The 14,105-nt window shown below is 40.3% G+C and overlaps 1 protein-coding gene across 1 annotated transcript in view; it reads right to left on the bottom strand.

Annotated features, from left to right (window-relative positions):
* Window positions 1–128, bottom strand: part of LOC147448616 (uncharacterized) — a 1,048-nt gene extending 920 nt beyond the window's left edge. Inside the window, exon 1 of the mRNA XM_086522418.1 lies at window positions 38–128. Within this exon, the coding sequence (XP_086378544.1) occupies window positions 38–128 (91 nt within the window). The remainder of the gene's footprint in view (window positions 1–37) is intronic.
* Window positions 129–14,105: the final 13,977 nt, after the last annotated feature.

The raw sequence follows: 14,105 nt of genomic DNA, 5'->3' as shown, positions 1-14,105 counted from the left end.
ATTACTTTGCTACTTGCCTTTGATAGTGTGCCCTTACCACGGTCCACATCAATAGACTTCCGTTTCTTTGGAACATTAGATGGCTGACTGTTTGCTATAGCACGAGCTTCGGACTTTAGCCGGACCATTATGCACAAATAGAAACAACCACTCCCAACAGAACAAACAATGTATGCTGTCTTTATCTTGGCACTCTCTATCCTGGCACGACACAAGGAACATCTAGAAAGCACGCACAAATAACGAGAACAAAAGGCAAACAGTAACTGGACTTACACGAAGTGCGTCTCCATTTTGCTCGAGACCACCGCAGATAAAAAAAGCTAGCCAAAATGCCCAGCAAAGACTTAAAATGTAAAAGCCAGTACCAGGTCCCACCATGATAGGTGTCCGCACCTCTGCCAATTCCCACTGCACTGCCACATTGTGAGATCTTTTTCTCTCACTATCGTTTTCTCTGTATCTCCAAAGGCATCTCGCTAGATTCGCCCCACTCGACCTGCTTGGAAGATTGTTGGAACATACTAGACTAAAGTTGTCATTTTTGTTAGTTAAAACTTTATGGAAAGAATTTATCATTTAGGGCTTTTAACCTTTAAAGATTTTTTATTTTTATTTTTAGAGATTTAAAAGCTAAGTCTAGAACTTAAAGATGTAGAACTTTTAAAGTAAGGTCTCCAACGATACAATGAGGACCCATAGTTTTTTTTTAATTAGAGGTAAAACTTTGAATTAAAGAAAGTGAAAATGTTACATGGATCCACAAGTAGAGGGAGGGTCACCCCGTGACGTTAGAGTTTTAGGACTTAGAACTTTAAAGCTTTTAAAGTGAGATTTACAACTTAAGGATCTATAGTTATAAATTTGTAAAAAAGGCTCTAGAGCTTAAAAATGTAGAATTTTTAAAGTGGGGTGTAGAGCATAAGGATCTAAAGCTTAGGGTGCAGAGCTTAAGGATGATTTTTTAATTCAATTTTATGTGCTTATGTTTTTTTTAAAAAAAGCTTAGAGATGTAGTGATTTTAAAGTGGGATCTAGCCTCAGATCAAGGCTTAAAATTGACGCCTATTTTTTTGTCAAGGGCTATTTTGCCTATCAAAACAATCTCAATATTGCTTGTCATTTTTTGTATTTGTATCTTTAAGTTAATGTTATATATGACAAATATATAAGTTGATTGCATTACACAAAGCATATGAAAGGGGGCTTGAAAAATTGCATGTCAAAAAGAAATTTTTATCATGCCTGGTAGGCCTTGTGATTTTATCACTTGTTTGGTAAGCATGTTTGTCTTTTTCCTTTGCATGTCACCACAGACAAAATGCCAAAAGGCTTAGTTTTCCAAGTTCTTTTGCATCTATGAACTAAGGCAATGGTCACACAGGGCTTAATTATTAGTAATTCTAACATATAACTGAGCCCCAACCATGGCCACATGCTATAAAGTGACGGACTTAGTAGAACTATGCACCAAGTTGTGTAATTATGTCGATTTTGGAATAGTTGCACAACTATGCCCCTAAGGTCGTTTCATAAAGACGAAAAATTGCAGCTTTTGTTGGCAACAAGCAACATGGAAGCTCGGTAGCTCTCCCTCACACGAGCAATGGCAGTCTCTCTCCTCTCTCTATGAGGCGTCACTAGCAATTACCCTTGCGTTTCACCTTCACGTGCCCATCGCGTGACCACAATGATGCATGGTTATCTGGTCCGAGGGATAGTTCGGCACAATTATCCATGTCAGATAAATGTGCCTCGTGTGACCATAGCCTCAAAGGCTTCTCTCTCTCTCTCTCTCCCTCTCTCTCTCTCTCTCTCTCTCTCTCTCTCAGTGTGTGTGTGTGCGATAACTACCACTCCCTCCTCATCCGCTGACTCCTCCTCCACCTGTCCCTTGCACATCGTTGCCATTTTCTTTTACTTAAGTTTTCTAGAGGTATCTCTTGAGATACCCTCAAATGATGTAGGTCAAAGAAATTTGAGCCCAACTACTCAATGTTGGGATAACTTTTAAGTAGTTTCCACATCCATTATCACGGGCAAGAGACATGGTGCAAGCAGAATTGAGAATACAAAGCCATTACAGACCAATGATATATATATATATATAATGGACATCGTAGCTGGGGAGGAACATACCTATATCGGCTCGAAAGAATGAGACATGCAGGGATGTGAGAGAACAAGATAGGGAGATGGAAGGGCCAGCTACGATGTCCATTGTGTGCAACAAAAAAAGGAAAGCAGATACTCGAATATCAAATGCCTCGAGAACAAAATGATATTAAATATTAGGAACCAAAAAAAAAAACATAGCTGATGGGATAGGTTTTTGGTCACCTTATATAATGGGTTGGGAAATGAGGTCATTTTAGATAGTCCCTTCCATAATTCCATATGGGAGTCTCGCTTCAAGAAACAGATGTGATTGTTGTGAAGATCACACCCACAAATGGCCTTACCATGGGAACAACTTCCAATGGCAATAGAAATGTCCAGTTGTAAGTACATAGATATGTATAAAGTTATCCCTACTAGGTTCAATGCTTATGGGTTTTTTTACAATAACCATGATGGGATTTCTTTTGAGATTTTTTTGAGCATTTGTAATGGAAATGTTTTCCCTTCTGTTTTAATTCTAAAAATTGCATGAATCTAACATCGTTCAGTTTTATGCACCAATTCATTACATAATTTGATTAATACATTTATTTTCCATGGGCATGTGATTTACATAGTTCATGGCGTCTTTTATATAAAATATATTATATTTCTTTCCGTCTCTAAATCGATGTATTCTTAAAAAATTGTCATGGATGCTTAAGAGTCAATCGCTGCCTGCATCATCGTAGAAGGCTTTAGAAGAATATAGAAGGATCTAGAAGATTCTAGAAGTTTTTATAAACATGAAGATTTCGGAAGAATTTAGAAGTTTCTGGAAAGCTCTAGTAAGTTGAAGAAGGATCTAAAAGGTTCTAGAAGAACTAGAAGGATCTAGAAGTTTCTAGAAGCTTGGAGAAGATTCCGAAAGAATCTAGAAGTTTTTGGAAAGCTCTAGAAAGTTGAAAAAGGATCCAGAAGGTTCTATAATAACTAGAAGGATCAAGAAAGTTCTAGAAGATTCTAACCTCCTCAAGAAGAACCTAGAAAGTCCTAACGTCCTCAAGTAACCTCCTCAAGCACTAGTATAAATAGGGGTCTTGGGCCACAAGTCCCTCAGTCTTGCCAACATCAGTTGTGAGGCTCCTATGAGGAAATCCGTCTTCTAGTTCTTGTCTTATGTTCAAGTCTTGTCCTTGCAATCAAGCTTTGTCTTGTACTCAAGTCATGTAATCCAAGTCTTGTATCTAGCTCTCTTAATAAAGTATTAAGTCTTATAATAAATATTAAGCTTATCATCAAGTCCAAGTTCTTGTACATTGTGAGCGCCTCCTCTTGCTCTCTTCTAGCTCTATAGGCGCTCGTAACAGTTTGGCAAGACTACCATCTCTTAATCTTCTCAAGCCATCATGGAGCCAATGATGGAAGGTGTCATCAACACATTGCAAAGCATCCAAGCTCAGTTACAAGAACTCCGCGAGAGTAACACTCAATTTCAAGCAGGGAAACCCCTAATCTTGGGACCGGCGTTGCAAAATCTTCAACGTCAAATTCAAGAGCTTCTAGAGACAAGCACACATCAAGCACAAGCTGCAAGATCTAGCTATTCTCAACAACATAAGAAGGAGCCGAAGGTCAACATGCCTGAAAAATTGATGGGACTAGATCAAAGTTTAGAGGTTTTCTCCAACAAGTGCGCCTCTTCATTCTAATGCAACGAGAGCATTATCCAGATGATGCCTCTCAAGCAGGCCTTATTGGGACCCTCCTCTACGGCTCTCTCTTGGTTTGCTCCCTTACTTGAAAAAGAATCTCCTCTTCTTCATGACTTTGAAGCTTTTGTGTGGGAGTTCTCTGCAACCTTTGGGGATACTGATAGAGCAAGGGTTGCTGAAACCAAACTTAGAAATCTCCACCAAGAGTCAAGGCCTGCATCTGTCTATGCATCCGAATTTCAACAGCTCACTTGTGATCTGACTCGGCATGAGGAATATTTCATTTATACAGAGATACTCCAAGGTGGTTACAACACTCACAAGGTTGACAGGCCATAATAAGTTTGTTTGGGATTCAGAGGCTACAAAAGCATTTCAGACTCTCAAGCAAGCTTTCACGACTGCACCCATTCTCATTCACGCAGATCCTACAAAGCCTTTCATCCTAGAAACAGATGCTTCAGATTTTTCCCTTGGCGCTATTCTATCCCAAGTAGGAGAGGATGGTCGAGTACATCCAGTGGCTTTTCATTCCCGCAAGTTCTCAGCTGCAGAAATCAATTATGAAATCCATGACAAAGAGCTCTTAGCAATCATCGACTCCTTTGACACTTGGCATCACCTACTTGAAGGAGCTCCTCATAAGATCACTGTCTATACAGATCACAAGAATTTGGAATACTTCATGACATCCCGCGTCTTGAATCGTCGCCAATCTAGGTGGAGTGGTATCCTATCAAGGTTTGATTATCTTATCTCTTATAGACCTGGCCGTCAACAAGCTAAGCTAGATGCCTTTTTAAGAAGATCCTACCTTGCACCTAGAGAAGGCGACGCAACATTTGATCAACAAGAGTCAGTGATTTTGAAGCCTAAGCAGCTTAAGCTAAACGCCACCATGAGCCAAGCTCCTGAAGATTCTACTTTTCTTCACCTTTTTCTACTTTTCTTTCTAAGGTGAAGACGCAAATTGCCAAAGACCCACTTGCTCAGAATATTAGACAACAACTACAAGGACAAGGGGTTCATGAGGACTTTCAAGAAATTGATGGACTAATTTACTATAAGGGTCTTCTCTATATTCCGCCAGGACCACCACGCTTGGAGGTACTTCAACAACGAGATAATCTTCCATCAGCAGGGAATTTTGGGGTTAATAAGACAATTGAGCTTCTCTCTCGTGACTTTTGGTGGCCTCAAATGTGGAAGCTTGTCAAGGAGTATGTAGGCACTTGTGACACTTGCAATAGATCAAAGTCCCCTCATCATCGTCCTCATGGGTTACTCCATCCCTTGCCCATTCCAACCAAACCATGGTCATCCATCTCCATGGATTTCATTGTAGAGCTACCCTTGTCACAAGAATTTGACTCCATTTTAGTAGTCGTGGATCGGTTTACAAAAATGGCACACTTCATTCCAACCACTAAAACCATCACCAGTGAAGGTACGACCAAACTCTTTCTACAACATATCTATCGTTATCACAAATTACCGGATGCCATAGTTTCTCATTGAGGCCCACAATTCATCTCTAGCTTTTGGAAAAGCTTATTCAAGCTACTCGGAGTACAAATCAACCTCTCCTCAACCAATCACCCACAAAGTGATGGACAAACAAAGAGAGTAAATCAAGTTTTGGAACAGTATCTCCGCTGTACTATCAATTATCACCAGGATAATTGGGGCGAGCTCCTATCGCTAGCAAAATTCTCCTATAATAACAGTTTTCATGCCTCCACCTGTCACACTCCATTCTTTGCTAATTATGGTCAACATCCCAAACAGGATATCCACAGACACTATCAAGTCAAGAATCCAGCTGCTATTCATCTTACACAACAATTATCTGCAATTCACAAAGAACTTACAATTCATATCAAAGAAGCTCAATCCAAGTATAAGGAAAGTGCAGATCTCCATCGCATGCATCATCCAAAATACAAAGAAGGGTATAAAGTGTGGCTCCTCCGACGTGATCTACGTTCATCTTGTCCCTGTCAAAAGCTTGATTATCGAAGGCTTGGCCCGTTTAAAATTATCTGTTAAGTCAATCCAGTCACCTATCGCCTCCGATTGCCCTCATCCATGAAAATCCATCCGGTCTTTCATTTCTCAGTCCTAGAACCTTGTCGCACATATAAGATCCCAGGAAGAGTCCTACAACCACCTCCTCCGGTTGAGATTCAAGGACATAACGAATATGAGGTCGAGAAAGTCCTAGATTCTTGAGTTTCGCGTGGTAGGTACAATACTTGGTGCATTGGAAAGGCTATGATGTTAGTGAACGAACCTGGGAACCAGCACACAATCTATAACATTCATCTCTCAAAGTCAAAGAGTTCCATCAAAAACATCCATGGAAGCCCAACTCAAGGAAAACCACTACTCCTCGTGGAACGCGTCGCTAGAGGAGGGGGTAATGTCATGGATGCTTGAGAGTCAGTCGCTACCTGCATCATCGCCTACATCATCACTAGAAGGCTCTAGAAGATTCTAGAAGTTTCTAGAAACATGGAGAATATTCTGGAAGAATCTAGAAGTTTTTGTAAAGCTCTAGAAAGTTGAAGAAGGATCTAGAATGTTCTAGAAGAACTAGAAGGATCAAGAAGTTTCTAGAAGCTTGGAGAAGATTCCGACAGAATCTAGAAGTTTCTGGAAAGCTCTAGAAAGTTGAAGAAGGATGCAAAAGGTTCTAGAATAACTAGAAGGATCAAGAAGGTTCTAGAAGATTCGAACCTCCTCAAGAAGAACCTAGAAAGTCGTAACCTCCTCAAGCACTAGTATAAGTAGGGGTCTTGGGCCACAAGCCCCTCAGTCTTGCCAACACCAATTGTGAGGCTCCTATGAGGAAATCCCTCTTCTAGTTCTTGTCTTATGTTCAAGTCTTGTCCTTGCAATCAAGCTTTGTCTTGTACTCAAGTCATGTAATCCAAGTCTTGTATCTAGCTCTCTTAATAAAGTATTAAGTCTTCTAATCAGTATTAAGCTTATCATCAAGTCCAAGTTCTTGTACATTGTGAGCGCCTCCTCTTGCTCTCTTCTAGCTCTATATGCGCTCATAACAAAATTACATTATTATTTTTTCTAAAGAGCCATTTTCCCTCGTTTTTTATCATATAATAGAAATGTTGATGAAATACTTTAATTTCGCTAGAATATAGAAAATTTTGTGCCAATTCAAGTAGTGAAGTGTATACACAAGTTTTTTTTATTTAAAAAATCATAAACAAGTATTTTATTCAAATGCATACCGCTACAATTATAGATGGTGTGTAATGTGCATATGTACGTTTTGGTCACTTCTATACTATATATGAAGCAGCTTAATTTTTTCAAGGAAGGAGAGGGCATTCACGTGTCACACTCTGGTTCATTTCAAAAAAGAACTTAAGAAACATCTAATTTGAAATGAAAAAGTGAAAGGTAGAAACTGAAAAGGTTGAGTTTTGAGTTCTGCGTTCTCTCAAAAAGTCAAAAAACCAAGTGTTCTATCTATACTAGTATAGTCGACGGCCTCCGGCCGCCTCTCTCTCTCTCTCTCTCTCTCTCTCTCTCTCTCTCTCTCTCTCTTTCTAAGCGCAAAGTTGCAGGATACACTACCGGATGAAGCTCGTTCCACCACGTGTCCCGGGGGGGGGGGGGGGGAGGGGGGCGAAATCCTTCCCCCCTTTTTTAATAGTATAGATTTATATTATTTATAGTCTTCGACAAGGCTATAATATAGTCTTTGACAAGGCTATACAGTTTCACTCCAACCCTCAAATTTGAAAGGTGACTACTTTTGTTTTACAAAACCATTGGAAGGGTGGCAGTTCTACTTTGCATTTTGAAGGCCATAAAGAACCTCCCTTTCCTTTCTACACAAATGCACACTTAGCCTGAAATTTATACTCGAGCTTGAAAAGATGTCAAGCTTTTGAAGCTTTCATGCATCATATATAACGTTGAACTAAAATCTTACACTTGGCACCTTTATGTATCATTGTCTTTTTGGCCCCGAGAATGTGCACATTGCATGTTGTAGCTTTGCACAAAGGGCCATAGTCGGATGGTCTTGGAGTCAAATTGGCACTACCTCACCTAATGTGGAACAACATGAATGTGTTGAGGCTGTGTGCGTGTGCGTGTGCGTGTGTGTGTGTGTGAGAGAGAGAGAGAGAGAGAGAGAGAGAGAGAGAGAGAGAGAGAGAGGTCTCGAATATGGCTTACAAAAAATAATATTTTGAATCGAAGAAATATTAAAATAAATAAAGGCAAAAATAAAATTCTTTTGAAGTTTAGGTCAAAATTTAAAGAATTGATGATATTTGCACTAAAACTTTCAAAATTTTTGTCGACTTTCTTTAAGGCAAAGCTTGGAATCTAGCTATAAATTTGCAATTTTAGTGGTTAAAACACACTAAACTTTGGTTTATTGCAAACATTGGGAATCTTAAATAGCCCCAAAATGGAAGAACATGACAGACGTAGAAAAGCCAAATGCCCTGTACATCCACTATCACTCTCTTATCACTCTTAGTACACGCTATGCCAAGAGAGGAGGGGTACACTTATTGAAAATTTGTTACACCCTCGCATGGGACATCGTTGAGTGTGTGTGTGTGTGTGTGTGTGTGTGAGAGAGAGAGAGAGAGAGAGAGAGAGAGAGAGAGAGAGAGAGAGAGAGAGATGAGCCCTCGAGGCATCCATGTATCATTTCAAGGGTGACTCTACTTTGATATTTTCTCTTTAAGAGCTTCAAGAAATTCAAACGCTCCACGTTTCCATGCATCACATGCTCACAAGAGAGAGAGAGAGAGAGAGAGAGAGAGAGAGAGAGAGAGAGAGAGAGGGAGAGGGAATTCCAACCCACCAAAAAAAAGAATTCCAACAGATTTCAAAGATCCACTTGGCCAAGAAACATATATATATATATATATATATATATATATATATATATATAGAGAGAGAGAGAGAGAGAGAGAGAGAGAGAGAGAGAGAGAATTTTTAATGTCAAAAGGAACACAATAAGAGACCTCAAATCTCTATCTAGCAAGTTTTAAACTTAAGACATGGTATTTAAGAGGGTAATGTGATAACTAATCTACCACACTCAAAGGTTATTATAGTTTCTTCTTCTTATTCATTGAGAGAGATCCCAAACATCTAGCCAACAAGTTTAGAACTCAATTCTTTTTCTTTGTGTATGAACATGCATGTGTGTGTGTGTGTGTGAGAGAGAGAGAGAGAGAGAGAGAGAGAGAGAGCAAGAGAAACAGAGGGAGAGAGGAAAGGAGGAAAAATAAGAAAATTTTTATTGCTTTAAGAACAACCTAAATAGATACAAAAGATCTACTTGACGAGTCTTGATCTCAAAGTTTGGGGAGAGAGAGAGAGAGAGAGAGAGAGAGAGAGAGAGAGAGGGAGGGGGGGGGGGGGGGGGGGGGGGGTAATCTTTGTGGAGTAATTATAGGGACTAAAATCCACCCTCCCCGCTTATGCGTTCATGCACATACACAAACAATAATAATTATAGCTCCCTACGAGCCTACATTTTACCATAGCAAAATAAAGATTGATGAATGGACAAAGAAAGGGTAACCGGGGGTTTGAACACGTGTGTGTGTGTGTGTGTGAGAGAGAGAGAGAGAGAGAAAAGAGAATTCCGACCCATCAAAAAATTCAAAGATCCATTTGGCCAAGACTTGAAATTGGATAGAGAGAGGGAGAGAGAGAGCCATAGGAGGGAATTATGATAACCCATCAAAAAATTCAAAGATCCATTTGACCAAGACTTGAAATTGGATAGAGAGAGGGAGAGAGAGAGAGAGACATAGGAGGGAATTATGATAACCAATCCACCACACTGAAAGGTTACTATAGTTTCCTTTTCTTATTCACTAAGAGAGATCCAAAGATCTAACCGACAAGTATTGAACTCAAAACTTGGTGTGTGTGTGTGTGTGTGTGTGTGTGTGTGTGTGTGTGAGAGAGAGAGAGAGAGAGAGAGAGAGAGAGAGAGAGGGAGAATAAGAGAATTTTTATCAACATAAGAACAATTCAATTAGATATGAAGGATCTGCTTAACGAGTCTTGATCTCAAGACCTTATGAGAGAGAGAGAGAGAGAGAGAGAGGGAGGGAGGGAGGGAGGGTTGCTATCTTCTTGGAGTGATTCTAGGGACTAAAGTACACCTTGCTCGCTTGTGCACACACCTAAAGATATGTGTGTGTGACCCAATGGCCATGCTTTTTTGGCCGCAGCAACGCGCGAGTCACACACTAGTTTACATGTAAATATCCAAATCTAAAACTTGTGTGGTGCATAACGTCGTAAGTGTATAAATATTTGATTGTACGTGGGCTTATGTATGTAAGTGCATATGTGCGTAGGTTTACAATTTCACAATGTATGACTTAGGCATCCCCCATATGAGAGGGGTGATCAAGAGAAGTTTGTTGGTGTGATTTGTGAGGTGATGTTCCTCACCTACACACATGCAAGGAAGGGGGGGGGGGGGGGTGTTAAGGATTAGCAAAATTGATTGCACTCTTTCACGGCAAGAGAGAGCGGGTAACTATGTAATGTTGCAAAAGCATGTGGAAGTGCCCTTATGTTGTGACTGTATTTATATATACATTGGAGTTTAGTTGTACATGTGGAAAGCATACCACGTATATAGATATGCATGCATTACTGTGTGCTTGTGTGTTACATAGGAGTAATATTTTGCTTAAGTACGTATGTCGACTCTACATTTGTGTTTAGGTTAGGCAGGTGAATATTTCTTTTAATATCATTGTGTGTGTTTATACATTAGAGGGAGGGGAGGGAGGACATAGTTTATCTCTCTCTAGTAATCAAGCAAATTCAATAGAAATGATTTATTAGAAAATATTTTTTTTTTGGAAAAAACTCGTGCGAAACGACAAACATAGGAGACACTCACAGAGAGAGATTACTGATTTCTTGAGACTACAATACGCGGCATTTAGATGAGCATGCATCACAACATACATTAGAGACCACCTGTACCAGAGGTACACTGACAAGGCCATTGAGCTTGGGAGATCGAGATGCCCACTATTGCGAGGGTCATCAAGACATCTGTGGAAGTTGCATCAAAGGGTCTGAACTGTTCTGGCACGACATGGGAGATACCTAGTGAGAGTACTCACTAAGGAGGATATTGATGAGCTTCGCCAAAGATCGATGTTGGATATCATAAGATAGGATCTTGATCCCTACATCTGAGCCTTTCATTTCATTTCATTTTATCCCATTTTGCTTTAGCTCAGTTCAATTTTAGGTTTTCGATTTTCAAATTTTTAGTCTTGCACACACATTGTATCAAATTCACTATTTGTAAACTCTTTTGTCTTATAGGTCACTTTGGCCTTTTGAAGACGTTAATATATCATTTCATTTCATCTCTCTCTCTCTCTCTCTCTCTCTCTCTCTCTCATAGGTATTTCTCTCCCGCTTGGAGCCTCACATATTCACCCATATGGACTACTTGATTCGAGAGCCATCACTAAGGCTACCATGGCCCGTTAATAAAATGGGCCGCCTCATGCATCGGGATTACCTGACTGGAGAGCCAAAAAACCCTTGTATCTATTTTTGTTGGATCGTTCAAAATTTTCTAATCTTTTCCTTTTTGACAATTGAGATCCTTTTTTGAGTGCTTAGCATGTGATTTGTCACAGAATACCTCGCAAAAGAAGACAATTTAAGCATTTTGGGAATTTATGACTAAATATTGGGTGTATTTTGAGCAAACTTTGATGCTCTCCACATGCCTTGACTTGACAGAGACGACAGCTATCCTAAAAGCTCGACAGTCCCCTACTCGAGCTCTGAGCCTCTGATTGCTACTACTCAGCGGCCTCTTTCAAGTTTGCCTTTATTTTCTTTGGTTAGGGAAAATCTATTTTTCTAGCCCTGCCCATGCTCCACGGTTGCCTCTCTCCAGTGTTCGGGAAAAATGTGTCTCAGCTTAATATCGTGCCGTTTTCAATTTCAACAGGGCCAGTTGACGGAAAGGGGAAAAGGAGAAATTCTGCCCCAAAATAATGTAAAAATCTAAAACGATAACCCAATTTTTGAAATTTCCTCCTGAAAAAATTAAGGGAAGGAATTTTGTATGTTAGAAAAAATGATTTTTTTTGAACACTCTGGTCAACACGTCTCTGTCTTAACTGCGTTGTCCCCCTGTGCTCGAGAGAGAGGAAATAGGCTAAGGGGCAAAAGCTAAAATTCAAATGAAAGGTGAAGGGCGAGGACATGAGAAAGAAAAATGCTAGAGGGAGAGAGAGAGAGAGAGAGATAGATAGATAGATTTTATTATCGTCCTCGGAGGTCAAATATGACCTATGGGACCAAAGTTACATGTGATGTAGTATGTGTATGGATGATGAGTGACTCTCGATGCTCCAAAATTGTAGTGATGAGAGTCGCAATGGAGAGCCCACACTTTGGCTGGGAGAGGAAAGTGTGTAGGTCTAAGTTATGGCTGAAAATGTGAGAGAAGCAAGTTCGGATGTGATCAAAATCTGAGCACTCTAGTAGTGTGTGGTACTCAGACTCTCGAACTTGCAGTGAGCATAATGTGCACAATCGATTTGACTCTTCTCCATTGCCCCAACGCCCTATCTCGCATCGAAGGAAATGGGAGCTAAGCCGAATTGTGCGATAGTGCGTATCGCGGACAAGGGAATAGGCTCAAGCATGTAAGTGTGAGTACGGTTTCCTCTCTCAGCGAAGAACATGGTTTGTAGTTGGGGGAAATATAGGTGGTAATGTATGAAGCGTGACCCACCGGATTTCTCCAAGCCGTAATACATTGGCGTTGTAGAAAAGCTTCATTCACTTGAGAGTCAATTGAAGCATCATGTAGCAAGTGTAATGCATCCCATCTCCCAAACCACTTCTTTATGTCTTGCATCCATCCCGTGCTCAAGATCTTGCTTTTATGCGTCTTTTGAACTTTTTTTCTTGCTTCCCATGCAATTGTAGGAAGTCGATGTGAGGGGTTTTGACGCATCTTTATCATGTACTCCACAACCCTTTCCATGCCCATAACCTCAATTGGAAGAGATCCCGACTCAAGAAGTAGGAGCATATATGGTGTTTGTGTCTTAACTTGGAGAAAGTTTGTAAGAAAACGCTTTTGGACATTCTCAAACTTTTCCAAGTAGACTTTGAGATGCTCCCGCACACTTCAACTCCATAAAGAAGAACCGGTGTCACCAATGCATCAAAAAGATACTTCTTGAGAACCCAACACTTGATGTTTCCCACATTACACATGTTCTCAAATGCAGAATATGCTCTCTTTCCCGCTTCCAAATGACGCATAGCACATTCATGCCACTTGTGATTGGATGGAACCTCAAGGCCAAGGTACTTAAAGCTCTCAACAACTTCAAGTGTCTCGTTGTTGTACACAATGCATGGCTTCTCCTTATGGTTGGTTTTCACAAGCATAACCTTTGTTTTGGATTCATTTACAATCAGCCCACTATGCAAGCAAAAGTTCTCAAGGACAACCATAAGCTTTTGTGCATCTTCTAAAGTGTGTGCTAGAAGCACTACATCATCCGCATACAACAAAAGCATGATTACCGCATTGCAAATAGTGACCTCTTCAATGCCTTCTTCTTGCATAAAGTCAAGTACATTTGTTCCAATTGATCGATGCATAGACCAAAGAGAGTTGGTGACAATGGACTCCTTGTTTAACCCCAAAGTGCTTACAAAATTTCTGAAATTTCTCTTCCATGCGCAATTGACAAATCACCTTCTCATAGGATTCGAGAAACCGCAAGCATAAACTCACTTGGCACTTGAGTTCTTCCATCCTTCTCACAAATTGTTACGTGGAATCATATCAAAGGCTTTCTAAAGTCCACAAAACAACAATACAATCGCTTGCCTTTCAACCGACTTTCCTCCATGAGAACACGAAGAGTGACAAGATGATCAATGGTGCTATGGCATGACGAAAACCCGCTTGTCCCTTTGCACGCTTGTCATTCTCTTCAGCCCAATCACTCAATTTCATCTCCATTATGCACCCAAACAACTTTGCCATAAGAGACCCATCATTATAGTCCGGTAGTTGCTTACATTCTTTGCATCCCTCCTTTATGCAAAGGCTTAACCCAATTAGTACTCCAATCATAAGGCATACCATGTTGAAGTGCAAGGTTGAACATATCACACATCCAGTCATGGGTAAAATCCCCGTCCATTTGATCATCTCCGGCTTGATACCTTGAAGCTCCCGCTTTGCGAGTGGCCAAC

Source organism: Adiantum capillus-veneris, chromosome 10 (assembly GCF_014529385.1).
Source record: "Adiantum capillus-veneris isolate H3 chromosome 10, ASM1452938v2, whole genome shotgun sequence".
NCBI lineage: Eukaryota > Viridiplantae > Streptophyta > Polypodiopsida > Polypodiales > Pteridaceae > Adiantum > Adiantum capillus-veneris.
The sequence above is the reverse complement of the archived record's forward strand: the minus strand, read 5'-3'. Positions and strand labels throughout refer to the sequence as shown.